Below are 27,656 nucleotides of genomic sequence, written 5' to 3'. Positions count from 1 at the left end.
AACTTACCTTGTTGTTGTTTGTGTTCCTTGAAACCTTGTGAGCCTAGCACCCCAAGTGTGATGCCTCAAATGCTTCACACAACACCAAATGCTCTTGGAAGAACTTATGAGAGAACACACACTTCTCAAAAACGGCCAAGCCCTCTTGTTTCCTTGTGTGGCCGATTTTAGATAGAGAACATGTTTCTTATATAGTGTTGACACATCTAGGGTTAAACCCTAATGTGTCATGACTCTTCATTTCGATGACCCATGGGTTTGTAACTCCCATGGAGCATCCATGGAGCATCCTATGGGTGGAACCCAACTTGATAGTCCATGGAGCCTTTTAGCCCACTATACAAGAAATGGATGATTTACATAATCAACCCATATATTTAATTAGTTATCTTTTGATCACATAATTAATTCTAAATTAATTCTTGATCAAACTAATCAAATAATATTATTAATATATTAGAACTTATAATATATTAATAATCTCCAAGTGTTATTTCTCTAATTTAGTCTATCCAATTGCATGATGCCATGCAACCCAAATGGACCATGCCGGGTCGGGTCAAGTACATACCAGAAATAGTTATGGACTTAGACACATTATCCAACAGTCTCCCACTTGGGTCAAGTACTGAACCAAACGTTGCTCTTCCCTTCTATCAATATAAGGCTTAAAAGCTTTCAACACATCAGGTTCTGTAAGAGCTAACTGATCCCACAAATCCGACATAGCTGCATAAAATTCCTGAACACTAAGACTGTTCTGTTGGAGGGCTCGAATATCAAACTCTAACTAATACTGCTTTGCAAAGTTAGACTGAGTATACAACCTAGCCAAGTGATCCCAAACCTCCTTTGCCGTGTCATACTTCGCCAACTGAGTACCAATAGACTGGATGACAGAATTATTAATCCAAGTAATGATCTTGGAGTTATCAGTCTCCCATGAATCCAATAAGGTTTCATAATTAGCGGCCTTCTTGTCTGTTGGTTTCTTCTTGTCACCTGTAACAATCCCCCACATAGTCTTGCCCCGCAAGAAATTTTTCATAACATAACTCCAATAGGCATAGTTTTTGCCATCAAGTTGAATACTAATGGACTGAATAGAATCATCTCTTGGGGCCATATTTCAATACCAGTCAAATAGTAAATACGAGTAGCAGCCAAAAATGATCAAGATCTCGAAATCAACAAGGCTAGACGAAAATGAAACCCTCAAAATCGACAAACGAACAAATCAAACCAAACCAAATACAAAAACGAGCAAAAAAGGCATACCCCAAAATTGCAAATGGTGACAATGAACAGTGCACGTGAATAGTGCCGATGAACAGTGTCGATGAACAGTAACTGTGAATAGTAGCCGTGATGAACAATAACCGTGAATAGTGTCGATGAACAGTAACTCCGATGAACAGTACTCTGTGAACAGTATCACCGATGAACAGTATCGCTGATGAATAGTATTTCAGCGATGAACAGTGTCGATGAATAGTAACTCCGATGAACAGTAATCGCGATGAACAGTGCCAATGAACAGTACTTGTCCAAAAAAAAAAACGAAAAAACTACAGATAATCAACCGAGCTCTGATACCATGAAAACTAACAAATGAAATACATATAACGGCTAGGGTTTCATATTATTATCAAAGAGAAGTACAAATACAATGAAAAGGAAAGACATAATATATAGACAAGCTAATTAGGGTTTCCTAGCAAAAATACCAAATCATAAAACCCAATACAAAAATAAAGGCCAAAATATTATTAGGTTAACAAAATGTACCCTTTAGCTACAAGAGGAACCGGATAAAAAAAGTCGTAGTAGACATAATGTCCACATAATCTAAAATGGTAAACAATTTAGATTAGACATAACAAATTTCAGGGAATCTTACTTAAATACAAGACACATTACTTATATGTAATTATTCCAATTAATAAGCACATGATTCCCTTGTGATCCATTTTCAAGAAGGTTTCTTTAATATTAAAGGATGTTTATGTCGAGTAAAGTGTGTCAAATTATATGCCAAGTCTTTTAAAAAGTTAAAAATATAATGATTTTAATGAAAAAAATAACATAAAAATCTGAAAAGACAACATCTTTTTTTGCCATTTATCTTAAATATTAACCTATATTGGTGTAATGTAAAGTAAATTGGGAAAAAAATATTTGGTGATTAGAACCTTTTTATGGAAAGGAGTGAGAGAGAGAATAGAAGTAAACTAGAAACCCTTTTTCTAACCAGAAGCCTGTCCATCGGCACGCGGACCTGAACAGACCATGATTGCCATTTGTCCATACTCTCCACTGATCACCTTCCCTCAAAATATTATTCAATCCTCCCTCCGTCATCCATGGCGGATTCCACCTTCTTGTTTCTGACGCACACCTTACAATATTTGGATAATAAATCATGTCGGTAGCCTAAATACAACTTTCAACGCATTTATTTTGAATTTGAAAAACATGCACCTCTTCTTTCGTCTTCTTCTACAAATCTCTGTGCAAACACATGCCAAAATCACACATTTCGATATTTTATTGCTCTGAAGGTTGCTGTACTACTATCGATTTCTGCTTCGCTGATTCTCACTGTCTATCTATCTACTACATTTAATTAATTAATGCTTCAAGATTCCCGCAATCCCAACTTCAGTTTCTCTCTCTTTCTAAATTTTTACACCGGCATCGTTTATCCCTCTCCATTAATGCGTTTGCAGACTGCGATGTTATACATGTATGGAAGCGTATTCATAGATCTGGCAAGTTTTGATATGGGTTTACAAGTCCAGGTGCAGCAGAGACAATGATACGAAAACTGGGTTTAGGGTTTGGGGGGCGATTGATGATATTGTGTTACTGACATGGGCTGCAGACCTTCCAAAGTTGACGATTTGCCATTGGTGATACGTTGTAGAGAGAGGAAGAGATTGATCAAGTCCGCCGCGGATTACCGGTACGATTTGTCTTCTTCGCATCTGGCTTACTTTCATTCTCTTAGAGACATCGGTTTTGCACTTTCTCGATTTGTTGATGAACAGCTTGTAATCCCCTCACCCTCTCCATCCTCCCCGGTACTGACATTGCCATCTGACCAAGGTAAGACTAAAAACAATGGCTCCATGTCTTCTGGTTCGATTTCTCATATTCATTCCATAGATGGTGGAAATGGGGATTCTGAATCTGATCTGAGTTCATCTCTGGATGGCCATATTCATCTGCATGATAGTGGTGGTTTTGAAAATGAAAAACCCCGATCTTCCTCGCATAATCGGCCCCATCACTACAACGAATTGGATTCAAATGACCCTTATGTAATGAACAGAGAGCCACCACCCTATCAACCTCCTTGGGGACCAAACCAAACAAATTTCAGTGATCCTTATGCAATGAACAGAGGACAACCTCCCTATCAACCTCCTTGGGGCGACCCTTATGTTGTGAACCCATCTGCATTCCCATATCAACCTCCTTGGGGACCAAACCAAACTAGTTGGGGCGAGAATGACCCTTACAATTACATGATGAACCCATCTGCTTCACAATATCAACCTCCATGGGGAGCATATCAAGAGAATTTTGATTCTCACAATGAATATGGTGGAAATCCTAATTCAAATCAGTATGCTTCTTATATGAAAAAATCTGCCCCAGCTACCCGCACTGTGATTCAACCAGAGGAAGCAAGGGGCTTTCAAGAAACTAGGCAATGGCCTGATCCATCACAATATAATCCATATGGGTATGGATTTTCTTATGGAGGGGCACCAGCACCACCTCCCCAAGAACCTGAAAAACCCAAAAGTCCCCCACCTCCTCCTCCACCCAAGGATTCTGATTATCTTAACTTTTTTGATGCGTATGATAACGGGTATCCTGGTTATGGATACGGATATGGATCAATGGTTAGTAGTCCAGATTCGAGTGAAGTGAGAGAGAGGGAGGGAATTCCAGACTTGGAAGAAGAAACAGAAACCGAGTCCAATCATGAAGAAGTTCTAAAGAGGCACACCACTAATAATATAAAGAGAAATTTAGGTGAAGGCACATCAAGATCAGTTGGATTAGAAGATAATGTAGGTAGTTCATGGAGGGAACATTCTAGAAGAATCCCACCAAGAAAAAGTGAAATGGAAACACATGATGAAGCTACTTTGAATTCAGTAGCATCGGAAAATAATGAGAGAGCACAATCTGTTGAAATTGAAGTAGACAGGCATAGTCCTGAGACAGTTGTTTCACAAAGCATGGGGGAGGGGTATGAGGGTAAAAAGGGAGTTAGTTTTGATGTAGATGAGGAATCCATACATGAGATTGAATCCTCAATGTTAAGTAGTTTGACAACATTATCTGTTCATGGTTCTCGGGATCTTCAAGAGGTAGTTAATGAAATCAAGGATGAATTTGAGGTTGCCTTTGGTTATGGGAAAGAGGTTGCCTTGATGCTTGAAGCAGGGAAGTTGCCTTATCAATCAAGGTTTGCAGTTCTTAAGGGTAAACAACATTTGATTTTTGTCACCATGATAAATATTCATACAATTTTTTTTTTTTTTTTTTTTAAATCAGATCTCCCTGTCGTAGGGCTCTGTTTTGCTCTGATTCTTTTATATTGGAGCTTTCCTTGTATAGAAGTGAGCATACAGAAGCTTGCAATTTCTTGCATTAAGCCTTTTTTTCATTATGCTGTTCCAAAGTCGCATTGACATTGATGTTTTATAAAACTGTATCACATACTAATACTTATATATATAATGTTATTTTGCAGTGGTCTTATCGAAGATTCTGTATCCTTTAGCATCTTCAGAGCATCCAATACAATCTGTAAGATCGTGTTCTAGGGTAACAAAATTAGCAGGGTCTTATAATGTGGATGCAGTTCCCAATGTTAGGTCCATCAACCTTTCTTCTACTTTGGAGAAGCTATATGTATGGGAAAAGAAGTTATACAAGGAAGTAAAGGTAATATCTTTGTCATTACTATTGCTCCTTGTTCTAATAGGATGGATGCTGTTCAATATATGCATAGCATTGTACTTTTCATTTTTTTTTTCTTATTAGGACATTCTACTTTGAAAAATCTACCCAATTATAGCAATTTTTTTCTCATTAGTACAATGTTTTAATATGACTACATGAAAGTAGAGTGCTATAATAAACAAACAAATATATGAAAGTATGTTGCTTTTACAAGAAATAGGAATATAGTTTCATTTATTTGTTTATTATATCATCTTACATTCATGTTGCCTTATTACAACATTATATTTTCAATATTTTTCTTATCAAGGAATTGTACTTTGGAAAAGGGTTAAGGTTGAAATTGGCCCTCCAATTATCGTTTAAACTTTTTTTTTGGAGGTTCAATATCATTTCACTTTCAAAATTGTATCCATTGCACCATGTGATGTGCTATCGCAGGTTACCCAGCTTTTTTAATCTACAAATTTGCCCTGAAATTTTAGATTTTATGTCCCAACTTGTTTTACATAATTTGTTATTTTAATATTTCTTTTTGTTTTACATTTTTAGTAATTTGTGTTAAATTTCTGAATAAAATTTTGTTATGTTTTCATCCTTTACAACTTGATTTTACATGTTTTTTTACAACTTTGTTTTGACATGTTTTCACGTTGTTTTTTTGTTTTTAACTTTGTTTTTACATTGTTTATTTTAAGATTATTTATGTAAAAAAAGCATAAAAACGTGTAAAAAGGTTAAAGAAAAACTTGTAAAAATGTGTAAATACGATCTAAAAACAAAGTTAAATGAATTTACAAAAAAAAAGGTCGAGGCAAATTTGTAAAAGATTAGTTGGAGGGCTTAAATGATTATAGCAATACAAATTGGTTTGTATTTGAATGACATTGCTATAATAAAGTAGGATGCTATAATAAAGAAATATATGAAAGTATGTTGCTATTTCTTGCATTTAACCCTCTGATGTATTTGTATATTGAATGAATTATAAACATATGGCGTCCATCTTTAAAGGAGAGAGAAACACACTTCATTCTTGGTTGTTGAGATTATGACCTTCCTACCTTGTAATTATTATATGTATAAAACTGAAAACTCTTCTCCCTTGTATTGTATTGGGAACTAACAAGTGTTGAAGTAGCAAAATAGTTTACAAATTGTTTACGTTCAACATTCAATTCTGAACATGAATAAACTTCCTGCCTTGATATTACTAGGTACTTTATAAAATTTAGAATCTCCATCAATTAACTAAATGCAAGAAATAGCAACGTACTTTCTTATAGCATCCAACTGTCATTTCTGTCTATCACATGCCAGCATTGTATTTTTCATATTTTTTCTTAGTAAGGCATAGTTTATAGTACTATGAAAAGTCTACTTAATTATACTAGCATTTTACTTTCATCTTTTTTTTTGGGGGACATTATTCTTGGAAAAAGTTACCCCATTATAGCACTGAAAAACTAGGTAATTTTGTTGCAAATTGCAATAGAATTAGAAGAAAAAAAAAATGAAAATAGGATGCTCTAGTCTATAATAACTGATACATGAGGTGGTTTTAGGATGAAGAGAGGCTGAGGGTGATGTACGAGAAGATGTACAAGAGACTGAATGAATTGGATGCAAATGGAGCAGAATCTAGTAAGATCGATGCTGCACAGGCTTCTATACGAAGGTTGATGACTAAACTAAACGTATCCATCAAAGCCATTGATGCCATATCTACCGAGATACACAAAGTCAGGGACAAAGAACTGCAGCCACAAGTCAGCGACTTGATCTACGGGTGGGTATCAATATCATCATCATTTGTCAACCAACATCTTCATCTTCTTCTTCTTCTAATAATAATAATAATAATAATGATTATGTTATTATATATATATATATCTACAGACTGATAAGAATGTGGCAAGCGATTGTGAAATGCCACCGGAAACAATTCGAAGCTCTCATGGAAAGCAGAAGCCGAACTTTACGAACAAACACAACAACAAAGCTTGAACAAGATTCAAACTCCAGAGCTGTAGTCGATCTTGAAACCGGACTCGTAACGTGGTCCCAACATTTCAACAACTGGATCAACGCCCAAAAATCATACATTGATTCCCTAAACGGGTGGCTAAACCAATGCATCGATCACCAACCGGAACTAACCATCGATGGCGTCGTCCCTTATTCCCCGGCCCGTCTCGGGGCCCCACCAATTTTCGTAATCTGCAATGATTGGCACCGCGAAATCAAATCCGTTTCCCAAGATCGCGTCTCCAATGCTATACACGGGTTTGCGTCTAATCTCAGACAGTTGATGGAGAGGCAAGACGATGTGCAAAGGATTATGGTGAAAAATGAGTATCATGCAAAGGATTTGGCTGGAATCAGGAAGAAGACTGGCGGCGGTGGGTTGCCGGAAAAGACGAGTGGGCCGATGGTTCCGTCGGAAAGTGGGGTGGTGGAGGAGGAATGGGCGAGGCATAAGGAGGCTATGAAGTTGGTTGCTGGTGGTGGTGGTTTGAGTAGTTTACAAGGTGGTGTGATTCCAATTTTTAGGGCTTTAGAGACTTTTACTTGTGATGCGTTAAAAGCTCATGAGCAGGTAAGACTGCAAGGCTAAATTAGGAAATTTGTGGGAAGAAGCTAATTTTAAAATGAATTCTTTTGGTAAGACTAGAGAGTAGACAGTAGTAGTAGTTGTAGGATATTATTGAACATGTTTGGGTGTTGGGTGTTGTTAGCCATTCCTTTTGAACCATAGTCTAGACTAGACTAATGTACAGACATATTGCTGATATTTTTGTTTTAAATTAGTAAAACCTTAGACAGTAATTGGTTGATTATTATTGCAAGGTATATTGTACAAGATTTTGTAAATTATGGTTGTTATATTATATAGAGTCAATTTTATTCTTCTCATCTTTCTTTTGATTTACTGTTTCATTTGGATTACTGTTTGTCCTACCATAGCATCTACAAGCTGAAAGTTTGATAAATATAATCTTAATTCAAGTATGGATGGATATTGCTTCTTTATTCTGGAATGGATATACCCTTTTTCGTACGTCACGTAAATGATTATTAAAATACTTAACTATTATTAGCCTAGATTCAATTCAAACACCCTAGAAACCAAACCTAGATTGTCTCAATCTTCAAAGAGTTCATCTCCTGTCATGTTTATTCATGATGACATCCATATTTTAACACACAACGTATAACTATTCCCAAACAGAAGAATATTTACATTCAATATTTAGACATTTCATAAAATTTCAGTAATTTAACAAAAAATAGACTTGCATCATCAGCTTAAAAATAAAAAGGAATAAAGAAAAGGGCTAAATAACAATGTGTTTTCCTTTATTTGTATATTACATCATACTTTCATTTCTTTCCTTACAACATTGTATTTTCAATTATTTTCTTATTAAGGATTGTATTTTGAAAAAACTACTGAATTATTGCAATATACAACCAACTTATTCGTATCATGACGTAAAAATTTAAAGAATCTTACCAACTATAGCAGTGAAAATTATTTTGTATTTTGGTTAGGATTGGTAAATCTAGCAATTATGTAGTATTTTTTTGTCTGACACGTAAAACAATGTCGTGTTCCAGGACCGGTCCAAACGTATGTGAGGCCCAGGGCGAAAAGAAAAAAAAGATTCTTCAAAGACAAATAAAATAAAGATTAAAAAAATCATTTATTCTTCGGTATAGCCATGTTCAATTAGCAATAACAAACAAGTCAAATTGTTTATATTTTGAACTAATTTGAGTTTGAACCAACTGTACGCTCTAAAAATCATTTAGATAATAATTTTTTTTTAATAATATACACTACATAGCCCATAAATTTTCGACCCCCTGGAAACGTGGATCCTGGGCAATCGCTCAGGTTGCCCACCGTTTGGACCGGCCCTGCCGTGTTCCTTTTACCAACATGATTCCATTATTTTATTTACATCATACTAAATCATACAAAACATGACAAACACGAAAAAAATAAGTAACACATGTTAATATTGCGTCAAATGTGTCGAGTTTTGAACATAAACACGTCAGTACCTCGTGTTTTTTTACACTAAATACGAAAACAAATTTCAATTTCAATTTCTTGTCATGTCATTGATTGACACCCCTAAATTGGTACATTACAAGCTATAACTAGGTAAAATTTTCCATGCACAATGCTGTAAAAGGAACAAATGCATGCAAGATGTTACAATAAACAAATCATTAAAAGTATGTTGCTATGTCTTGAACCTAACCCTAAAAAGCATAAAACTGCCACCACCTTCACTTTTTTTGTACTTTCAGTCAACCAAACAAAGGTTGCCAACAAATGATGGAGGGTTCAGTATCTTTTGTCAATGGAGGGTGTGGAAAACTATTGTATGTGAATTTCGTCTTTTTCAATATTTAGCGTTTAGGGTTTATTTGCGTCTTGATCTCTTGTGATTCATCCGCTTTCGTGCAAATCTTGACGTTTTAACAGCTCGAACATCACCATGCTTAATATGTTTTCTTTTTGTAGCATAAACTGAATCACCATCAACACCCACACGAAGCCGGTGGCTTTTAGGCCTTAATGATCTTCTAAAATGGTTTCTTTTATGGTCTCTTGACGACAATCTCCTTCGACCATTGTTCCTATAAGAAAAACTTGTTTCCATGTCTGTTTCTTCATCGCTTCCATTAATACTCATGTCAGCCATTTCAATATCTCTCCTATGTCTTCTCCTTTTACCCTTGGCATTACACAACATATGACACAGAAATTCGCATCCTTGTTCCCATGCCGAGAAAAATGACCGGATGCATGCCCATACAAGTTTCCATAGCATATGAAAAATGCAGTGATATAGTCTAATCTTGTATAAAAAGTAGAAGAATAGTAAAACTGCAAGCATATTGATGAACAAGTAAAGGGTTAAATGCTATTCAAAGTGGTGAATGGAGCATAAAGATCGATGTGTACATTGGGTAAGAAGTAAACTTAGTTCTTAGGTATGCATGAAGTATACATATGAAGAAACTCACCGACGAAAACCAGAAGTGAAACCGAACACAATTTGATTAGATGTTGAATGCAGAAATTTTCGATGTAACAAGCAAAATCCCATGTTGGACCACACAAAGAGCTGTCGGTAATTGTAAATTAAGCGCAAAAATCAGTCACCAATTGATAAAACTGAATTTAGAATGATAAATATCATCGAAGAAAGATACATATACATGCATGGTGCGAATATATATACATATGTTTCACTAAAAGAAACTGCATCAAAGAACATAAAAAAGAAAGAAAAATGGATTTTTACTTGCAAGACTTGCCGGAAAGAAAATCGAGTGGAGCACCAAATATACTTCCAAATACATGACCAACTCCAGAAAATAATGCCCCGATTGGATTCCTCATGATCAATTTCCCCGTGGATGTGGACGTCTTCAAGATTTTGATTTTGGGAAATGGAGACAAATGTGATTAAAAATTTGTTTTTGGCGGTTATAAAACTTAATCCTACAACCGTTGTAGGATGGTAACATTAACAAGGGACCCTTAACTTTTACATATAGGTGTTAGTTTTTTTTTTCTATAAATTTTTTATCATGCATCAAATATGAATATTGCATACCTTAATCTAGTTATTGCATATCCTTATATCATAATCTGCCCATTAAACTAAAAACTCCATAGCTCAACAGCAAATTTATTACGAGTCAAATATTGCTATTATTCAATTGTCACATTAAAAGTACTTTTTACCAATTAAGTTGTGATTCGAATTTCTTTAACAAATATTTTTCTTTAACGGTAGTGACTACAACCAGAAAATTTAGGCTTTATCCAACCTTTTTTAGATGTATAGCAAGGGGATAAAAACTTTAAAAAATAATAATTTGTAAATCGAAATCTAAAACCGTTTTGATCTAAGTAGACAGGTAAACACCATAGATAGCATTATAGAATTCATAACAAACAAAACAAAACTCCATATCAACTTAGAAAGTTAAAATTAATGCTATCATCATAAAATCCTAGAACATTATAACTCTTACAACTTAAATACCTCTGTGTTTTAACAATAAAATATCAATTGAAGTTCGATTGTCAGATAAAAATTCAAGAAAAATAACACTTTATCAGTAATATTATTGTAAAACCTTAGAGAAACAAGTTTTTGCAAAAACTTAAAAAACACTGCCTAGTGGTACCCTACTGAAAAGGTAGCACTAAGAAGTAAGTCAATAACAAATTAATACTTCTGCACAAAATTAAAAACAAGTAGTAACTCAGTAAGAAAACAGAGATTAAGTAAAAGTCAAAGTAAATTATCATTTTTTAGATTAAATGGAGGGTTTTGGTTCATTAGGTTAGAACTTAGAAACCTGATCAAAAGGCCCAGATACATTTTTTTAGATTTATTCTTTTAGTTTTGTTGGTCTTTTCTCTTATTCCCATTTTTAACAACAATTAACAAAAACCGTGGAATCAATTCAACAATTGTAGACATATAATCTATGTATTAGAAACAAGAATCACCAACAGCATGGTATTATTATAAGTTAAGAATCAACAATCAATAGTGAAAATAATCAAGAATTAAGAATTACCAAAAACCATGAAATCAAATTACATACCGATTGAAATTTACAGAAAAATAGAATAGCGAGAGAGAGAATAGAGATAGCAGCGAGTTTTACAGAGAGACATACCGATTGGAAGGACGATCGGACAAAGTGACGCTGCCTTGGTATGCTCCCCGAATCACCGACGGATCTGTAAAAAATCTGCGAACACAAATGAAATTCGTCAGGGAGAACTTTAAACTAACCCTAAAATAGAAATTTACTACTATTTCCTAATACAAAGAAGTTCATCACACAAATGAGAGAAGGGCGGGAGAAAACGCACCAATCTATGAGAGTTGAAGATCTGGTGATGTTTACGGTTTGGGCACTGATATATATCCACGAATTTTTTTTATGCTTCCACGGATTTTGAAGGAAATTGACAATTACGCCCCTCCTTAAATTAAAACATACGCACACAGTATGCTTTCATTTATCTCCTGAGATATGATAGTAACAAAACCAGTAGACCCACTTCAAGAAACACACGAACCTCACATTCCCACAAGAAAGTCAAATCCAATAAAAATCAGACGAGAAAATCAGTCGATGTGTCCAACTCAGAGTCGGTTCTCCCAAACTAGCATTGACAAAAGGATACTTCATCCTTCAAAAGTCTGCATAGAGAAATAAATTGTTATAAAGCTTTGCGATTGTGCACTGGTGATTTTTGCTTGATTTTAGTGACCTGATTTTAACCACCTGCAAATTGTTTTTTTTTTTTTTTTTTTTCATCGTCTGGAAATAGCTTTTAAATTGAAAATAACTTTGCAAATGGCCACTAAAGCTTAGTTGAGCCCACCACTAAATATAATGATTAAGAGATGTCTGTTATATCTTTTTAATCAACTTTTCACTCCTATCTTAAAAATATAGTAAAAAGTGTTTGGTAATAAGAAAAGATTTTTTAAAACCAACTTTTGAAAAAGAATGGAAAGAAGCATTCTGAAAAGTCAGGTATCCGTATCTTTTTGTAACTAATCCAAACATATTATTAAAAACATCTTCCGTAAAAAGTCCTTTTACAAAAAGGTCTTTTACAAAAAGTCCTTTTGCAAAAAGGACTTTTGAAGGCAAAAAGATATCCCAAACACCCTCTAAAATAGAGGATGAGAGCTGCAAAAATCCAGCCATCAAACTCTAGCAATTGCTCATGTTCTTTGGTAATTAGAGGTTGTGAATGTGTTCTTCTGGTAAGCATCACCTTCTCCGACGAACCTGGTTTTTCTCCGACATTTTTCTGGTTCGTGATTAGAGTTTTTCTGTTTTTCTGGCTACTTCCTGTATAATCTTGATGGTACATTGGTTTTGACTGTGATGTTGTGATGATCGGCGAAAAGAAAAGAGGGGTAAAAAAACAGGACAATGTGACGATCTTTACAACAGGGACGGAACACGGACGATATAAATAGGACAAAATTGCAAGAATGGTCTTTGTGGTTAGGTTGAAATTGTCATTTTAGGTCAAATAGGTTTGCACATGGTCTAAAGATTTTCATTTTCTTGCCACTTTGATCAAATTTACTTTAAACTTTTTTGTAATGACAATATTGCCCTTGGATTGTTTTTTCAGTTTTTTATTTATTTAAATACTTTTATAATTAAAAGAAAAAAAAAATACAATCCCTCTCTCCCTACCCACCTACCTCCCTCCTTCCCCATATATATATATATATATATATATATATATATATATATATATATATATATATATATATATATTTCTATCACGCTCTCCCTCCCTCCCAAAACCATTTATCGTCCTTTTTTTCCTTACTAGACAAACACCACCCAAACCATCGGAGCCGACCGTCATAACCATAGTGCCAGAACCCTAACTCCACCTTCACTGACACATTCTCCCCCCCCCCCCCCCCCCCCTCTTCAGCGATTTAATCGATGGTCATTACTTGTTTCCACTTCAATTTCTGATTTTGATAAGGGGATTTAAGTTCGTTCAGGAGGGTTTGAGAAGTAATTGCTATGATTCTTTTATGAAATCGATGCTTCAAGCTCTTCCCTTGTCAAACAATAAACTCAAACACCCAATTCAAAACACCCATTGATTTCTATAAAAAAAAAATGAAGGCAAACAACCGAAGCTGTTGCCTCGTTTCCAACCTCAACGACTAGCTGGAGACCCTTTCCCTTAGTCGGATTCTTTCAAAACGAAAAAACGGAGATAACTTTGCGTGTGAACTCCAATCGCCTAACAATCTATACTCGAACTCTTTCTCATCCTTCCGTTGATCCTTGCTGACAAATTGTCCCCACCGGAGATGCCTCCCCCTCCTCGTGACCGAGTAACCATCACCAGAGATCAACTGCTCCTTGTTTGTTATAGATTACCACCATCGAGCCACTTCCTACCTTCGATACTATTTCTTCATCTCGGACCAACTGAGGACCAAATACCTTTTCCCCCCTCTCTCGACGCCCACCTTCCCTCCCTTCCTCCTTCGTACCTTATAGTCAGATGGGAATGAGCGAAACTTTGCTACTTCTTCACGCCTTGGTCGCTTCGGTCTAGTCGACTCCGGAGACAATCTCAGCCTGTAATTCGACCGACGAAGCCTTATCTCAATTCTGCCAACGTCGTTGATTTTATCTATGTCGATTCCTTCGTGTTCGACTTTTTTTCGTTTGACAATCAGAGAAAAATAGGGGAATATGAGCTCTAATTTCATTAAGTTCGGCCACTTAAACAAAATTAGTATCTCATGAGATCCCCTTTTACATAAAAGCCCTAAATCATTTTGTGTTTATAAGAGAGAGAGAGAGGGGGGAGGGAGGGATACAAATGTTTTTTATTTTTCTTTTAATTATAAAAATATTTAAATAAATTTAAAAAAAAAAACTGAAAATTAAGGGAAAAATCGTCATTACAAAAAAGTTTAAAGTAAATTGGACCAAAGTGGCAACAAAATTAAAACCTTTGGACCATAAGTGCTAGTCCAACCCTGTTTGGCCCAAAGTGACAATTTCGACCTAACCACATGGACCATTCTTGCAATTTTGTCTATAAAGAGGGGATCGAACCCGCAAAAAGTCAAATGTGATAAACTATATAAATGATATTTTTCTTATAGAATTAATAGATAAATAATAAAAATATGTACCATAAAATAGTTATATACTTATTTCAAAATTACTATTCCAATAACTAACTATATATATATATATATATATATATATATATATATATATTTTGAAAACTAGAAAAAAAATGAGTGTTAAAAGAAAAAGCCAAAGCAAATGAGTCTAACCACCAAATCAAGATATGAAAAAGCACCTCACAGCAGTGGCCTGGCCGGTGGTGGTGGATGAGGCATCGTAGCGCCGAGGATGGAAGATGATGAATCTCTAATGTCCTATATCTCACTAGTATTAGTATTGATTTTTCACTTCATAAATATTTATTATTTAGCTCTAATTTAATATTTTAATATTTTCCTTTTCTATCTTCTGCAACCATTTTTCTTCTCTTATACCTCCTATTTCATCGCCTTTAATTGTAACCGATCATTATAGGATAATAAGGATAATAATGTTTACTTGTTTCATTTTCTTGCTTTTATTAGTACCGATATATATTTTATATTATAAAGTATATTATTCTAAATAATAGTATAATAACCGATGATTTACATTCCATTTTAACTATTGTTGTCTTATTTCCAAAATAACAAGGTAACTTACTAAACTTTTGGTATTAGTAGTCTAAAAACCAGGGGGGCCATGGCCCCTCCTGGCCCCTAAAGGCACCCACCACTGCTTTACAACATAGTAATTGACATGTTGGACTGGAAAGTTCACCGCCACCAAAAGGGGGTAAATCAAGTAAACGTGGGCGATGGATTTAAGAAACCTAATTTATTTGGGCCCTTGAGTTTTACCGAGGGGTCGTTTGATATTTGCCGACTGATTAGAGCTGATTAGGTTAGAAGCTGATTGAGTTAGAAATTCTTACTGAATCTACATCTGACTGAAACCATGTTGTTTGGTTATGCATCTGACTAAATTTGCTGAATAATCAAAATGATCATTTTACCATTATGTTATGTTTGCAACACAACATGAATCTATTTAGTTATAGCAATATCATTTAATACAAAAGCAATTCTCACAATTACGCTCGTGTAAACTTTTGTCAAAACAATTCTCTTAATTACAAATATTCTTCAAATCATATGTAATCATTATCACAATTATATTGATTTACAAAATGATTGAATTTCTACATATACACAAACTAATTTGAGTGTTTTTCTTTATTCCAAAAACATGAGTAACAACCCAATTGACAGCTTTATATATTGCAATCTTCAAGATTCAAAGAGGGTGATGATCTCTTCTATGAAGTACCAACATACATACATAATTCTATAGAATTTCTACTTCCTCCTTAAACCAATCACCAGCTAACGCCTCAAACCACTCCGCATCATTCCCATTGTCTAGAACACCTAGAAGGATAATTTTGTTGATAGCTTTAGTTTCATGGCTCCCTAATAATCAGTGTAGAAAAAAAAGGGAAGAACAGCAAACAGAAACTAACAAGCTTGAACTGAAAGCATAAGACTGCACAGCAGAAAAAAAAAAACATCAAAATCGGATACAAACACAATTTGAGACAGAGAATCAAAATCAGAAAGATGAAGTAAGGATTTTTTTTCCCCACAGATTTGGCATAATAGGAACCAAAACCAAATAAAAGTCACATATTTCAGATAGATTTCACAGCAGAAAAAAGAGGGAAGAATAAATTTTTTTTTATATAAACACAATTTCAGATAAAGAAGCAAAATCAGAAAAACGAACCATGGTTTTTTTCTCAGATTTCACATATATAGGAACAAAAATCAGTTACAGGTCACATACTTCATATAGAGATGAACAATCAATCGATCAAGTTGTTTAAAAAAAAGACGAAACAGATGCTTACTGTTAACACAACTCTGGCTGGAGAAGGAGGAGGTCAGACTAATGCGTCGATTTGTGTTTTGTTCTCTATCTGAAAAGGGAAACTGGAGTGAATGAATCGTGTTTTGTTGCTGCATATTTTTCTATTAGGTCACGAGGGCAGATAAGGGAAGCAGACTTTTTTTTTCCAGTCAGCCACATATTTAGAACGGACCGAGTAAGCTCTTTGGGTCGCCAATGCTGACCGAATCAGCAAAATTTTGGATTTACCACCGGACCCTATAAGTTCAAATCAAACAGCCCCTGAATCTTTGGTGAGGTTAAAGAATTCCATGAGAGGAAGGTATATCAAAGAGGAACGAAAATGTGATAAGTGAGTAGGGTAGGGTCCATCTTATTTTTATAAAGGAGAGGCACAATTGTCAAATTACTTAGAAAATCACTGGAAGTATCAAAAATAATCTGTGGATATATAACCTCCCTTACGATTTCGGTCGCGAAGAAATGGAATAATCGATTATTTGACAATTTGGAGTTTAGGAAATTTCCAGATTGGTCCCTCAACTATAGATCTCTAAGGCTAAAAAGTATTTTATCACAAATTCACTTTTTACGATTTTCGGTGTCGTGTCGGTTTTGCCGTAAAACTTCAACACATAACTTCTTCGTTATAACTCGGATTTCAGCGTTCTTTATATGTATGGAACCCTTGTGACATATATTATAACTTAGTTAAAATTATTTATTCTAAGTAACATTCTATCAAAAAGTCGTTTTTGATACTTATTGTCTCTAAATTGACTAGCCCGAATTTGCCGGTGTTACACCAAGATTGAGCACTGTCAGCAATCAAGAAGTCCAAGAGTTATATACTCATTTGAAAGGACATAAGAGTTACAGTTATTACCTAGGATAAAAAGATAACGTATGGAGTCATTATACAAGCCTTGTTTCGTTGATGATTTTGGGACGTAATTATCCCAAGGGGGAGATAATTGTAACTCCCGCAGATTCGGACATGTCAATTTAGAGACAATAAGCGTAAAAAATGAAATTTTGATAGAAGATTATTTAGAGTAAATAATCTTAACAAAAGTTATGTTATATGTTACAACGATTCCGTACATATAAAAAACGTTGAAATCCGACATATGACGAAGAAGTTACAACCCGTCGAAGTTTTGCGACAAAACCGACACAACATCGCGTATCGTAAAAAGTGAATTTTTGATAAAATACCTTTTAGACTTAGGAATCTAAATGAAAGTCTTAGTTATATTAAATAGAGAGCGTGCAAATCGAGAACGTCTAAATCTGACTTCATTTGAGGAAGTTATGATTTTTTCTAAGATTCATCATAGTAGGACACAACACGAAAATCAAATTTTACGTTGATCGACTTTTAGCCGACACAACCTAAATGAGAATTGAAGATCTCATTAATAGAAGGTCAAAGATATAAATACATCCAAAAACGGATGTCGAATGACAAAGTTATCAATTTTTAACGGACTTTTACTGTCTAAGTCTGTTAATATATAAATTTAAAAATAAAATCAAAATTAGCTTACGAAATCTAAACGAAAGTTGTAGATCACATCACTACCTACTCGTGGATATAAATAACGTAAAAAACGAAGCTCGTATGTGAAAGTTACGAAATTTAGAAGTTAATTAAATTATGGGATTATGATGCGAGGCTGACACACGACACTATCCCCACCCTCCCTTTCTCTCCACAACTTCGCATCGGATTGCGACACCTATCTTGTGTACGCCCAACGTATTCCGAAGTTACGCTTCGCGTACTCCGAGATCTAGCCTATAAATAGAGGCGTGAATCTTCCATTTTTCTCACACCTTTCCCATTCTTTCTCTCTCAAATACCTTCCTTAGCCCCTCTCATTCCCCAACACTTCCCAAGTGTTAGAGGCGAGTATTTGGAGTGCAGAAGGCTCCGAGAAGAAGAGCTTTTGGCTCAGAAGTTTCGCCCCCGTAGAGTCCGACTCCTAGCTAAACACCCTTATAAGTGAGTTATGCTTACCCTACTTTATGTATAACTTATGTTTAAGTTCATTATCGTTATTATGAACCTATAAAAAATATATGAGCGAAGTATTATAAATTATGCGAAGTGTTATTATAATACATTTTAACTGTTCGTAGTACGGGGAATCTGGTTTGAAGGGCCGCATAGGGTTGTTAGATTTAAGAACAACTTAAAAAGATAAATAATATTTTTAGAATTATGAATATGTGTTTTATAGATATAGTTTTTAGAAGTATAAATACATATTTTTACATTTTTATATATTAATATGTATCTATACTTCTAAAAATATATTTATACGAACATATATCAAAAATACATATTTACACTTCTAAAAATATATGTATATACTTATATAAACATGTTTACGATTAAACAAGTTTTTTTATTGATATGTATATTTTTAAATACATAAAAATACGTATTTGTAGTTCTAAAACCACATTAATTTGTTTTTCTACATCTTAAATGGTTTATCCAAGAAAAAAACCTATACACACACACCCATATATATATATATATATATATATATATATATATATATATATATATATATATATATATATATATATAAATACAATATTTAATTAAATTTTTTTCGTATATAAATATGATTTTTCTGCATGAATACGTATAATATGAAAAAAAAAATACATAGGGTAAAAGTGTAAAAAAAAATTATACTTAAGGGTAAAAACGTAAAAAAAAAAAAAAAAAAAAAAAAAAACTATAAACTTAAGGGTTTTTTGCGAAGTTAATATGATGGTAACCTGTTATCACCGGTAAAAAGGTAAAATCGAACATTATTTGGAAAATGTTAGGGTAAAAATGGACATATAATTCAACTTTGGGCAAAACCCTGAAAACTTGAGGGTTTTTATGACATTAGCCCATAACTTTTCGAGATGATAAAGAGACTTACGAAGTTATTGAATGGTGTAAACAATACCTATATAGTGCTATTGTACATTTAGAGTGCCTTTGACGAAATAATAGTACCTTTTGGAGGGATGTTGTACATTTGAAGTACAATTTTCGGGATGCAAGACTTTTGGCGTGACCTATAAAGTCGTCCCACCGCTTGGCGTTTCCACCGGTGACTCAATTGAAATAGTGATTGCTTGTGGATTTAGAGGAACTGAAGATGGTGATAGATACTTCAACTGTATTGAATTTGAAGTTATACGGGATAATGTGCAGAATTCAAAAGAATTCAGGAAAGACAAAGAGATTAAGGCTAACAGAGTTTTCAAACTCAAGACAGAGAAAAGGTATGTCATTTGTATAACTCTTTGATAATTTCGAAAATAGTAACATACTTCTAGGGTTCTTGATATTCAATAATTGTTTGCAAATCATAGTGAGAACATAGATCCTTTAGGGTGCATGTGAACTTTGAGTTTATGTTTTCCCGCCAAAAATTGATTTTTTTGTAACATATAAAACCCATCAAACATGCCTTAGGTTACATGCCTAGAACTCTATTACTTAAATGGATTTAAGGTTTGTTGCCTACCTTGAGTTCAAAAAAGGAAATTTTATGTGTACCGGATTCTAAACGTATACTTATTGTATTAGAACTGACATATAACTTTTCGAGATGATAAAGACTTACGAAGTTATCGAATGGTGTCGTGAATAGTGTAAATAATACCTATAAAGTGATATTGTACATTTAGAGTGCGTTTGATGAAATAATAGTACCTTTTGGAGGGATGTTGTACATTTGAAGTCATTTTTCGGGATGCAAGACTTTTGGCGTGACCTATAAAGCCGTCCCACCGCTTGGCGTTTCCACCGGTGACCCAATTGAAGCAGTGATTGCTTATGGATTTAGAGGAACTGAAGATGGTGATAGATACTTCGACGGTATCAAATTTGAAGTTATACGAGATGATGTGCAAAATTCAGAAGAATTCAAGAAAGACAAAGAGATTAAGGCTAACAGAGTTTTCAAACTCAATAGGCCGAGATTTGTCTATTTATGCGAGGCAGTATATAGTTTGATTAGTGAGTTAAGAGTTGATCTGTACCCCATACATGATGATGCTCTTAGTATTTAATAATACTAAGTGATGATTGACTTCTATCACATCCTTACGAGAATTCCTTAAAATGTTAAACCGACGTTAACATACGGGACTAGGATGGTGAAAATAGTCAGTGGTCGGTAAAAATTGTTGAGTAACTTACTTGTTTAGTAAGTTAGAATACTTAGTTGAAGTAGCAATACATCCATAGTGTTGCATGAAGTCGAGTATTGGTTTTGGGGATGATAAGGAACCGAGTTTGAGCTAGTGGAATGTGCTGAGATGCAGATTGACTCCTATAAAGGAATGAAGATGTTATGAAAGGAAGATGAAGTGAAAAGATGGTACATGTAGTTGGAGAGCATTTTTCTCCATACCACCAGAGTAGGTGTAGAGTAAATGTAGTGTGTCATGCTAACTGGACACTAAGAGGAATCTACACGAAGAGTTTAGAAGTAGAACTATTGTTAAATACACAATCAATGCTTTATGAATATCTATCATGTAATCCGAGGATCGTGATAAAGTAAGAAGTGGTGATAAGTGAATACAATAATATTAGGCCCCGTCTGTTTTTCTACAAAAGTACTTTTTGAGCACGTTTCCCTTCTGGCGGGTAGACGTTTCGCAAGTGCACGTCTTCTTCCGTAAACTTGGAAAAAGACAAAAAACATTTAACCACTTCCAAAACAAACAACACCTTAGTAATTATATACATTAATATTGATGATTATATACAATTGTACCACCAAACAGATCTTAAAGACAAGATATTGCTATAGTTTATCATGAATGGACTTATCAATGGGATAAGATCAAAAGTAGAGGAGAAGAACATTTTGAAGATAACATGCTCAGTAGAAACATTCCTAAAGACCTTTTTGATGTTATTATTGATTATTGATGCTGAAATAAAGGAGCGCAAAGAAATAGAATATGCTAGGGCAGACATATGCGTGAAAAGGATCTTAGTAAAGTCTAGGAAAAATCCTTTTTATGAGCTTGTTTGGACACATTCTTGTGTGCTAAATTGCTTTGTAATTTTTAGGTATAATGACTTTGAGGAATATGTTTGGACACATTCTTGTGTGCTAAATTGCTTTGTAATTTTTAGGTATAATGACTTTGAGGAATATGTTTGGACACATTCTTGTGTGCTAAATTGCTTTGTAATTTTTAGGTATAGTGCTTTGAAGAATATGAGTAGGTGTGAATGGTAGTAGATGTCCCTTCATATGGACGGTTAAACTTATATCCACAAAATCATTTTAGTGTCAACTATCACTTTCTTTCACTAATTCTTGTTAATTCTCACATTAATACCTATTATGAAAATAGGTCACACTTTCTGTCATCTTAGAGCATCACAACCCATCCATATGACGTTTCGACATTAGTTCTGTTTTCTTCTGAATTTTTAGGCATCTGTACAGTAAATATAATATTAAATTATTACTGAAATAACAATAAGTTCTTTTCCGGTATGAGAACACGTTAACATGCAACATATTTTACACAACTTTGAACTTCTTTTGCCTTGTTTTCATTAATTATTTTTTTAATCTTGCTCATTTGAATGTTCAGATAAAATACAACCCATTTCGCATTAATTAAAAATTAAGTTTCACCGACAAAAATAAAGTACAGCCCAAACCGGCATTTTCTTATTAACTTGGGATCGACAGATAGATCCTACTGACATCACATATGCGGATATGCGTTAAAAAATTATAATTTTATGTAGGCCAAGGGGGGGCGAATGTTATCTTTGATAAGTTAAAAGGACCAAAGTGATAAGTCAATGAAAACTAAAAACCTGTGTTCAAAACAATAAAACCCAAGAAAACAATAACCTTCCTACCATACAAAAGTTGTAACAGGATAAAGTGCAGTAATCTCTTGTCTGGAGTCCAACAAACACAATCGCACGTCTAGATATTGGTATATGTTCTACTACTACTCAACAAGAACCTTTATCCATGTACACGGGGCATAATTCAAAGAGTTGCAAGTAAAACAAGCCGTTTACCAAGTATATGAAGCATCAAGAATTCACTTTTTATATAAAATAACTATAACTCACCAATCACAAACATCGTACAAGAACCAACAGAATATCAGATGAGAGCATAATCATCAAAGGATTCACAAAGCAACCTTACCTTACACTACAACAATGTACAGACACAATTCAGCAGCCACCATAATCAGTATTCATAAAGGGGCAAGAAAACCACTTGTATTTTTATCATTTTACCTATTTAGCCACTTACCTATTTTCTACATCATTATACTTTTTTTTAACCCTTTCAAATATTGTTCCCAAAAACATTGGGAAAAATGTTTGTTTTTTTCTTTTTTCCTTTTTCACGGTGATAAAAAAAGTATAATGGTTTAATCAGGAAATAGTTAAGTGGCTAAACATGTAAAAAGGTAAAAACACAAGTGTGTTTCTGTATGTATTTTAGTCTTCTGGAAGCGAGTGAGCCGAAGCATAGGGAGAAAAGCTGGCAGCAGAGTCGCTGTGTCGCAAAGGGTGCGGCTGGTGACTCGAAGACCAAACGTAACTCGATGAAGCGTTCCCCGGGCTCGGATAATACGAGGACAGGTGTCGCGAATTTAGAGGCGAGAAGGAAGGGTAACCCAAGGAATTTGAGGAGATCAAATGAGAGGCACGGGATCTATGCGAAGAAGATGCGAGATTCCTAATGTCTAATGAGCTTCGTGAGGGAGTAAGGCCGTAAGGGGATTGGTGATTGCTTTGAAGGGAGGAATGGATATTGTAAGGAGTACTGGCAACGGAAACGGACCGGAGGTTGGAATTGGAATTGGAAACGGAATGCGTACGTGAGCTTTGACCGATGTGAATAGCTGCTGAGGATGCGTATGAAGACGACCAAGCGGAAGATAAGATGGTGGATGATGCCATTGAGGCTGGATTGGAAGAGAGTAGCGGGGTCCGCTCCGAGGCTGGTGGGTCCCCATTGGCGGTCCTGGCATCGCGCTTGCAAACAGGGCAGAATGTTCGCCATGATGTCAGCCACGCGTCCACGCAAATCGTGTGAAATTCTGTCAAAATCTCATGTTGTCATGTCATCTGGTAAAATTACATTTTTTTAAAAAAAAAATAAATAAAAGACTTACTGTGGCGACATGGTAAAATTCTAAGCTTATCCCCGACGCTATAATCCTCGAGACATATAGCACATGTGGCAGAAGTGCAATTATCTTCTAAAACAGCTGTAAATATTAAACTCGGCATAGCTTTCACTAACCGACTACTCATTCCATGAAATTCCCGAACACGAGAAGCCTGAGGGCGATCTCGTCTTATCCGATGCCTACGCACAAAGAAACATGTAGCGAGTACTGCTGACATGGCAAGCAATGAAATGAAAGATATGGCCATGATTGACCATGCAGAGTTCTCGAAGCTTGGGATAATCCATAGCTCCAATGAAGTTATACCCGCGTACATGCTCAGCTTTAGTCCCGATGTTTTTGAAATAAATACCGCGTGTATCGATATGCCGCCCGAATTACCCGCCACTACAATTTCAAATATCCTTGTTAAAACATTTGTATATAAAGTACATAGATCAAATTGCAGCCAAATAGCAACATACTTTACTCTTGCTATCATTAATAGCCATCTACTTAAAAAAATTTAACTCATTCTAAATTTCTTTACCAATAATAGAAATATATACCCATAATGGCAATGTACTTACATTATATCAACAGACTTACATTTATGTACGCATAACATTAACATCAACATACTTTTTTTTTTTTTTTTTTTACACATAATAGCAATATGTAAATTAGCTCTTGCAATAATTTACAAAAATGTGATCACCGAATACAGTCCTTGATCTTTTTTATATAATGGCCCAAATTTGGTCTCACGTTTTCAACGTAATTGAGGTTATCACTTTATTTCCGGCCTATGCATGTATGTATGTTCATGTGTGTGTATACATCACTTAACATCTAAAAGAATCTTTTAACCAATAAAGAGTGGAATTCATCAAAATAAATAAGGATGAGAAAATCAATTAAACTAAAGTAATTTGATGGGGAAAGCCTTCTTTGCCTAACTTTATCTATTAAGTCAATCCTCCCTAAATCAAGTCAAAAGTAAACACCGATATTAATTCATATCCCCAATAAGTTTATTAAGTAAGAAGTAACTAGTACCTTACTTGCACATAGACACAATATAACTTTAAAAGGGGTGACAATACTGTGAGCAAGAAACCATTTAAATAAGTTCAACAGAATATAATTTTGAAAAGGATGAGACAATATATGTTAAAATGATGTGAAAGCAGATAGAGAAAAGGCATACTTGCAACAAGATCAGTATCATCATTATTATAGACAATGGCTGCCTTGAACCCTGCAGATTGTGCTCTTCTAACTTTATCCTCAAAGCTACATCCTCCTCTAACTATTAATAAAAAGGGCTGGTTTAAGCTGTCTTCAACTGTTTTATTACTCAAAGGTTCACAAGCATCCAATGGCTCTGCAAGAAACAATGTTCCACATTCCCCAGAACCTTTCACAGGTGGAGCTGCAAAAAAATTCAACCAATTACAACATGAAACACCATTGAAACTTAAAGAATCCAATATTTTCAGACACAAAATTGGGTTAGATGCAAGAACTAGCAACTTATTTTCATTGATTTGTTTATTATAGCATCAAACTTTCTTTTTTCCTATTAGAGCATTGCATATTGAAAAAACTATTCAATTATAGCAATGTCATTTGAATACAAATCAATTTTGAATGCTATAATTGGGTATTCTTGCATAGTATAATGTCCAAGTATGAATTTTTTTGAAAGTACAATGTTGTTATTGGGTGGATCTTTTAAAATACAATGCATTAATAAGGAAAAAAGAGAAAAAAAAAACAATGATGTAATAGAAAGGAATATAAGGAGGATTCTGTAATACATAAAGAAATGAAAGTAAGTTGCGATTACTTGCACTTAGCCCCAAAAATATGCACCAATCTAGCATGGGCATTCCTGATAAGGGGATCTTCAGATGTACATTTCAAAGTGATTATTGAAACTTAAAGAATCAAAATCATATGATCAGTTAATTGCTAATTTTATATTTATCTAATAATCAATTTTCTTACATCGTCATGCTTCTTTAAAATCTATTTTGAAACTATGTAATCAGAAAATCAGAAAGATATTATGAGCAAAGTCAGACAAAGGAATTACGTCTAGCAAGTTTGAAATTCCAAATTAAGCTCAAACATACCGCATCGCATCTACGGAGATTTTTTCTGTTTTGAATTAACTGAATAAGAATCTCAATCAGCTTGAGCTTCGGTTCAGTAACTTTCATACAATCAATAAGAGCAAAGCCAAAAACAGTGTGGAGAATATAAGACTCACCAAAATTAGCTTCGATGTCATCAAAAGCTAAAGTAAGATTATTCCCCATCAAAACAACATTAGCAGTGACCCAGGATGCCAATAAACATAGAAAGCAACCGAACACCCAATGATTCAACATTTTTCTTTCTGAATCCACAAACGTACCAAAATTAAAGACCCTATGAAGATCCAATTTTTCGTTGTCGGAAAGCTAGGGTTTAAAGGGGGATGGAAACATCAGCTTCCATCCTCTGATGACACTAGTCAAGCATGTTAGAGTTTAGGGCTTTTGGGTTTGTATCAGTGGTGAGGAGGAGAGTCGTGAAAAGCGTCTAGTTTCCAAGTCAAATCACACGAGACTTCTACTTGTTATGAGCGATTGGAAAGAGGGATTGACGTTTTTTTCCTGGTGGAGTGAGTTGGGGGTAGGAATAGGATTGATGAAAACAGTGACGATGAGATTGTATTATGGCAATGATTATCCGCTGACGAATCGAGAAATAATATTCTTTGGTGGAAAGTGGCGATGCCACCGCCAAGAGACCAAAGCGGGACCGGATGAGGAGGCTTCTAGGTTTATGTTTCCCCAACTTGTCCTAATTCATCTTCCACCTAAAACTACTTTTTTTTAAAAATAAAATTTCAACTTATAAAACTAAACTATCATATAAAGTCATATAAATGCATTGAAGACGTTTTTCTCCATTTTATCTCTTCATTGGATGCTACGTATTTCATTTTCATTATTAGTTTTTGGAAAAATAATTTTAAAGGGTAACAAACTTCTATTTTTTCTTTTACAAAATGCATCACTAAGCTAAGGCTTTTTTTCTTGTATTACTAATAAACATATAAAATTGTTAAAAAATAATATCAAGACATAAAGGCGGTCCTAAGGAGGTATCATGGAGAGGAGTTAAGGAGATCCAATCATGGATCAACATTTGTATTAGATGTTGATATCATGTCTAATGGAAAGAATTTTTCAAACATTTCTAGCGTTTGTTTCAAGATTATGAAAGATGGGTAGATAGAGGTTTGTAGAAGAGTGATTAATCTTGATGAGTGTTTGCTAAGGGGAGTTACTATCAACGGTTGGTCGTGATGCAAACAATCATATTATATACACAATTACATGGGTTGTTTGCACGGTTGAAAACAAAGCGACTTGGAAATGGTTGATAGAAGACTTAGGGATGACAATTGGCACCGATAATGGAATAACAATCATAACTTACCAACATAAGGTATGGCACTCATAGTAGAAGGCAGTCAAATCCATGAAATACTTTACTTTTTTTATGAACCAAATCAAGGAAGTTAGTGTATCAACGTACGAGTGTTTAATGGAAAATGATCCTAAAATTTGATCACATACCTTCTTTCAGTTGGATATGGTATGTAAGGTGGTGGAGAGCGGAGTGTTTAAGAGTTTTAATAGTGCATTGATACATAGTCAAAGGAGGCCAATAATCACGATGTCGGAACAAATAAGGATGTTTTTCATGAAAATGTCCTTTAGAATGAAGCCTAAAGGAAGAAATGGGAACAAGAAGTATCCCTTTAATCAAGGAGAAATTTGATGAACTTAAAAAGGCACGAAGGTAGTGTATTTTTAGTTGTTAAT

The 27,656-nt window shown here is 34.6% G+C and overlaps 4 protein-coding genes across 4 annotated transcripts; 1 reads left to right on the top strand and 3 right to left on the bottom strand.

Annotated features, from left to right (window-relative positions):
* Positions 1–790: 790 nt before the first annotated feature.
* On the bottom strand, positions 791–1,126 carry LOC145040582 (uncharacterized). The gene has a single exon (XM_078988492.1). It carries the CDS (start codon positions 1,124–1,126, stop codon positions 791–793), a length of 336 nt encoding a protein of 111 aa, XP_078844618.1.
* Positions 1,127–2,230: 1,104 nt separating this feature from the next.
* On the top strand, positions 2,231–7,826 carry LOC145043471 (DUF630 family protein, putative (DUF630 and DUF632)). Its single transcript, XM_078992133.1, has 4 exons — positions 2,231–4,503; positions 4,775–4,968; positions 6,552–6,775; positions 6,886–7,826. The coding sequence occupies exons 1-4, from the start codon at positions 2,874–2,876 to the stop codon at positions 7,601–7,603; spliced, it is 2,766 nt and encodes a 921-aa protein (XP_078848259.1). The 5' UTR covers positions 2,231–2,873; the 3' UTR covers positions 7,604–7,826.
* A 1,169-nt stretch (positions 7,827–8,995) lies between these two features.
* LOC145043470 (uncharacterized) lies at positions 8,996–12,302 on the bottom strand. The gene is made up of 5 exons (XM_078992132.1): positions 11,909–12,302; positions 11,710–11,784; positions 10,314–10,438; positions 10,033–10,133; positions 8,996–9,892 (listed from the first exon to the last, which is right to left on the bottom strand). The coding sequence occupies exons 3-5, from the start codon at positions 10,409–10,411 to the stop codon at positions 9,426–9,428; spliced, it is 666 nt and encodes a 221-aa protein (XP_078848258.1). The 5' UTR covers positions 10,412–10,438; positions 11,710–11,784; positions 11,909–12,302; the 3' UTR covers positions 8,996–9,425.
* Positions 12,303–22,665: 10,363 nt separating this feature from the next.
* LOC145043469 (receptor homology region, transmembrane domain- and RING domain-containing protein 2-like) lies at positions 22,666–26,602 on the bottom strand. The gene is made up of 4 exons (XM_078992131.1): positions 26,048–26,602; positions 24,980–25,204; positions 23,773–24,177; positions 22,666–23,697 (listed from the first exon to the last, which is right to left on the bottom strand). The coding sequence occupies exons 1-4, from the start codon at positions 26,166–26,168 to the stop codon at positions 23,093–23,095; spliced, it is 1,356 nt and encodes a 451-aa protein (XP_078848257.1). The 5' UTR covers positions 26,169–26,602; the 3' UTR covers positions 22,666–23,092.
* Positions 26,603–27,656: the final 1,054 nt, after the last annotated feature.

Source organism: Lactuca saligna, chromosome 4, assembly GCF_052625555.1.
Source record: "Lactuca saligna cultivar CGN05327 chromosome 4, ASM5262555v1, whole genome shotgun sequence".
Classification (NCBI taxonomy): domain Eukaryota; kingdom Viridiplantae; phylum Streptophyta; class Magnoliopsida; order Asterales; family Asteraceae; genus Lactuca; species Lactuca saligna.
Note: the sequence above shows the minus strand (reverse complement) of the source record. Positions and strands in the feature narration are given on the sequence as shown.

Coding starts and splice junctions, on each gene's coding strand:
- LOC145040582 (XM_078988492.1), bottom strand. CDS start 1,126: ATGGCCCCAAGAGATGATTCTATTCAGTCCATTAGTATTCAACTTGAT.
- LOC145043471 (XM_078992133.1), top strand. CDS start 2,874: ATGGGCTGCAGACCTTCCAAAGTTGACGATTTGCCATTGGTGATACGT. Junction 4,504..4,774: donor AAGGTTTGCAGTTCTTAAGG/GTAAACAACATT, acceptor GTTATTTTGCAG/TGGTCTTATCGAAGATTCTG. Junction 6,776..6,885: donor GTCAGCGACTTGATCTACGG/GTGGGTATCAAT, acceptor ATATATCTACAG/ACTGATAAGAATGTGGCAAG.
- LOC145043470 (XM_078992132.1), bottom strand. CDS start 10,411: ATGAGGAATCCAATCGGGGCATTATTTTCTGGAGTTGGTCATGTATTT. Junction 10,134..10,313: donor CTTTCCGGCAAGTCTTGCAA/GTAAAAATCCAT, acceptor AATTACCGACAG/CTCTTTGTGTGGTCCAACAT. Junction 9,893..10,032: donor TTCACTTCTGGTTTTCGTCG/GTGAGTTTCTTC, acceptor ATATGCTTGCAG/TTTTACTATTCTTCTACTTT.
- LOC145043469 (XM_078992131.1), bottom strand. CDS start 26,168: ATGTTGAATCATTGGGTGTTCGGTTGCTTTCTATGTTTATTGGCATCC. Junction 25,205..26,047: donor TGACATCGAAGCTAATTTTG/GTGAGTCTTATA, acceptor ATTTTTTTGCAG/CTCCACCTGTGAAAGGTTCT. Junction 24,178..24,979: donor TGATACTGATCTTGTTGCAA/GTATGCCTTTTC, acceptor TTGAAATTGTAG/TGGCGGGTAATTCGGGCGGC.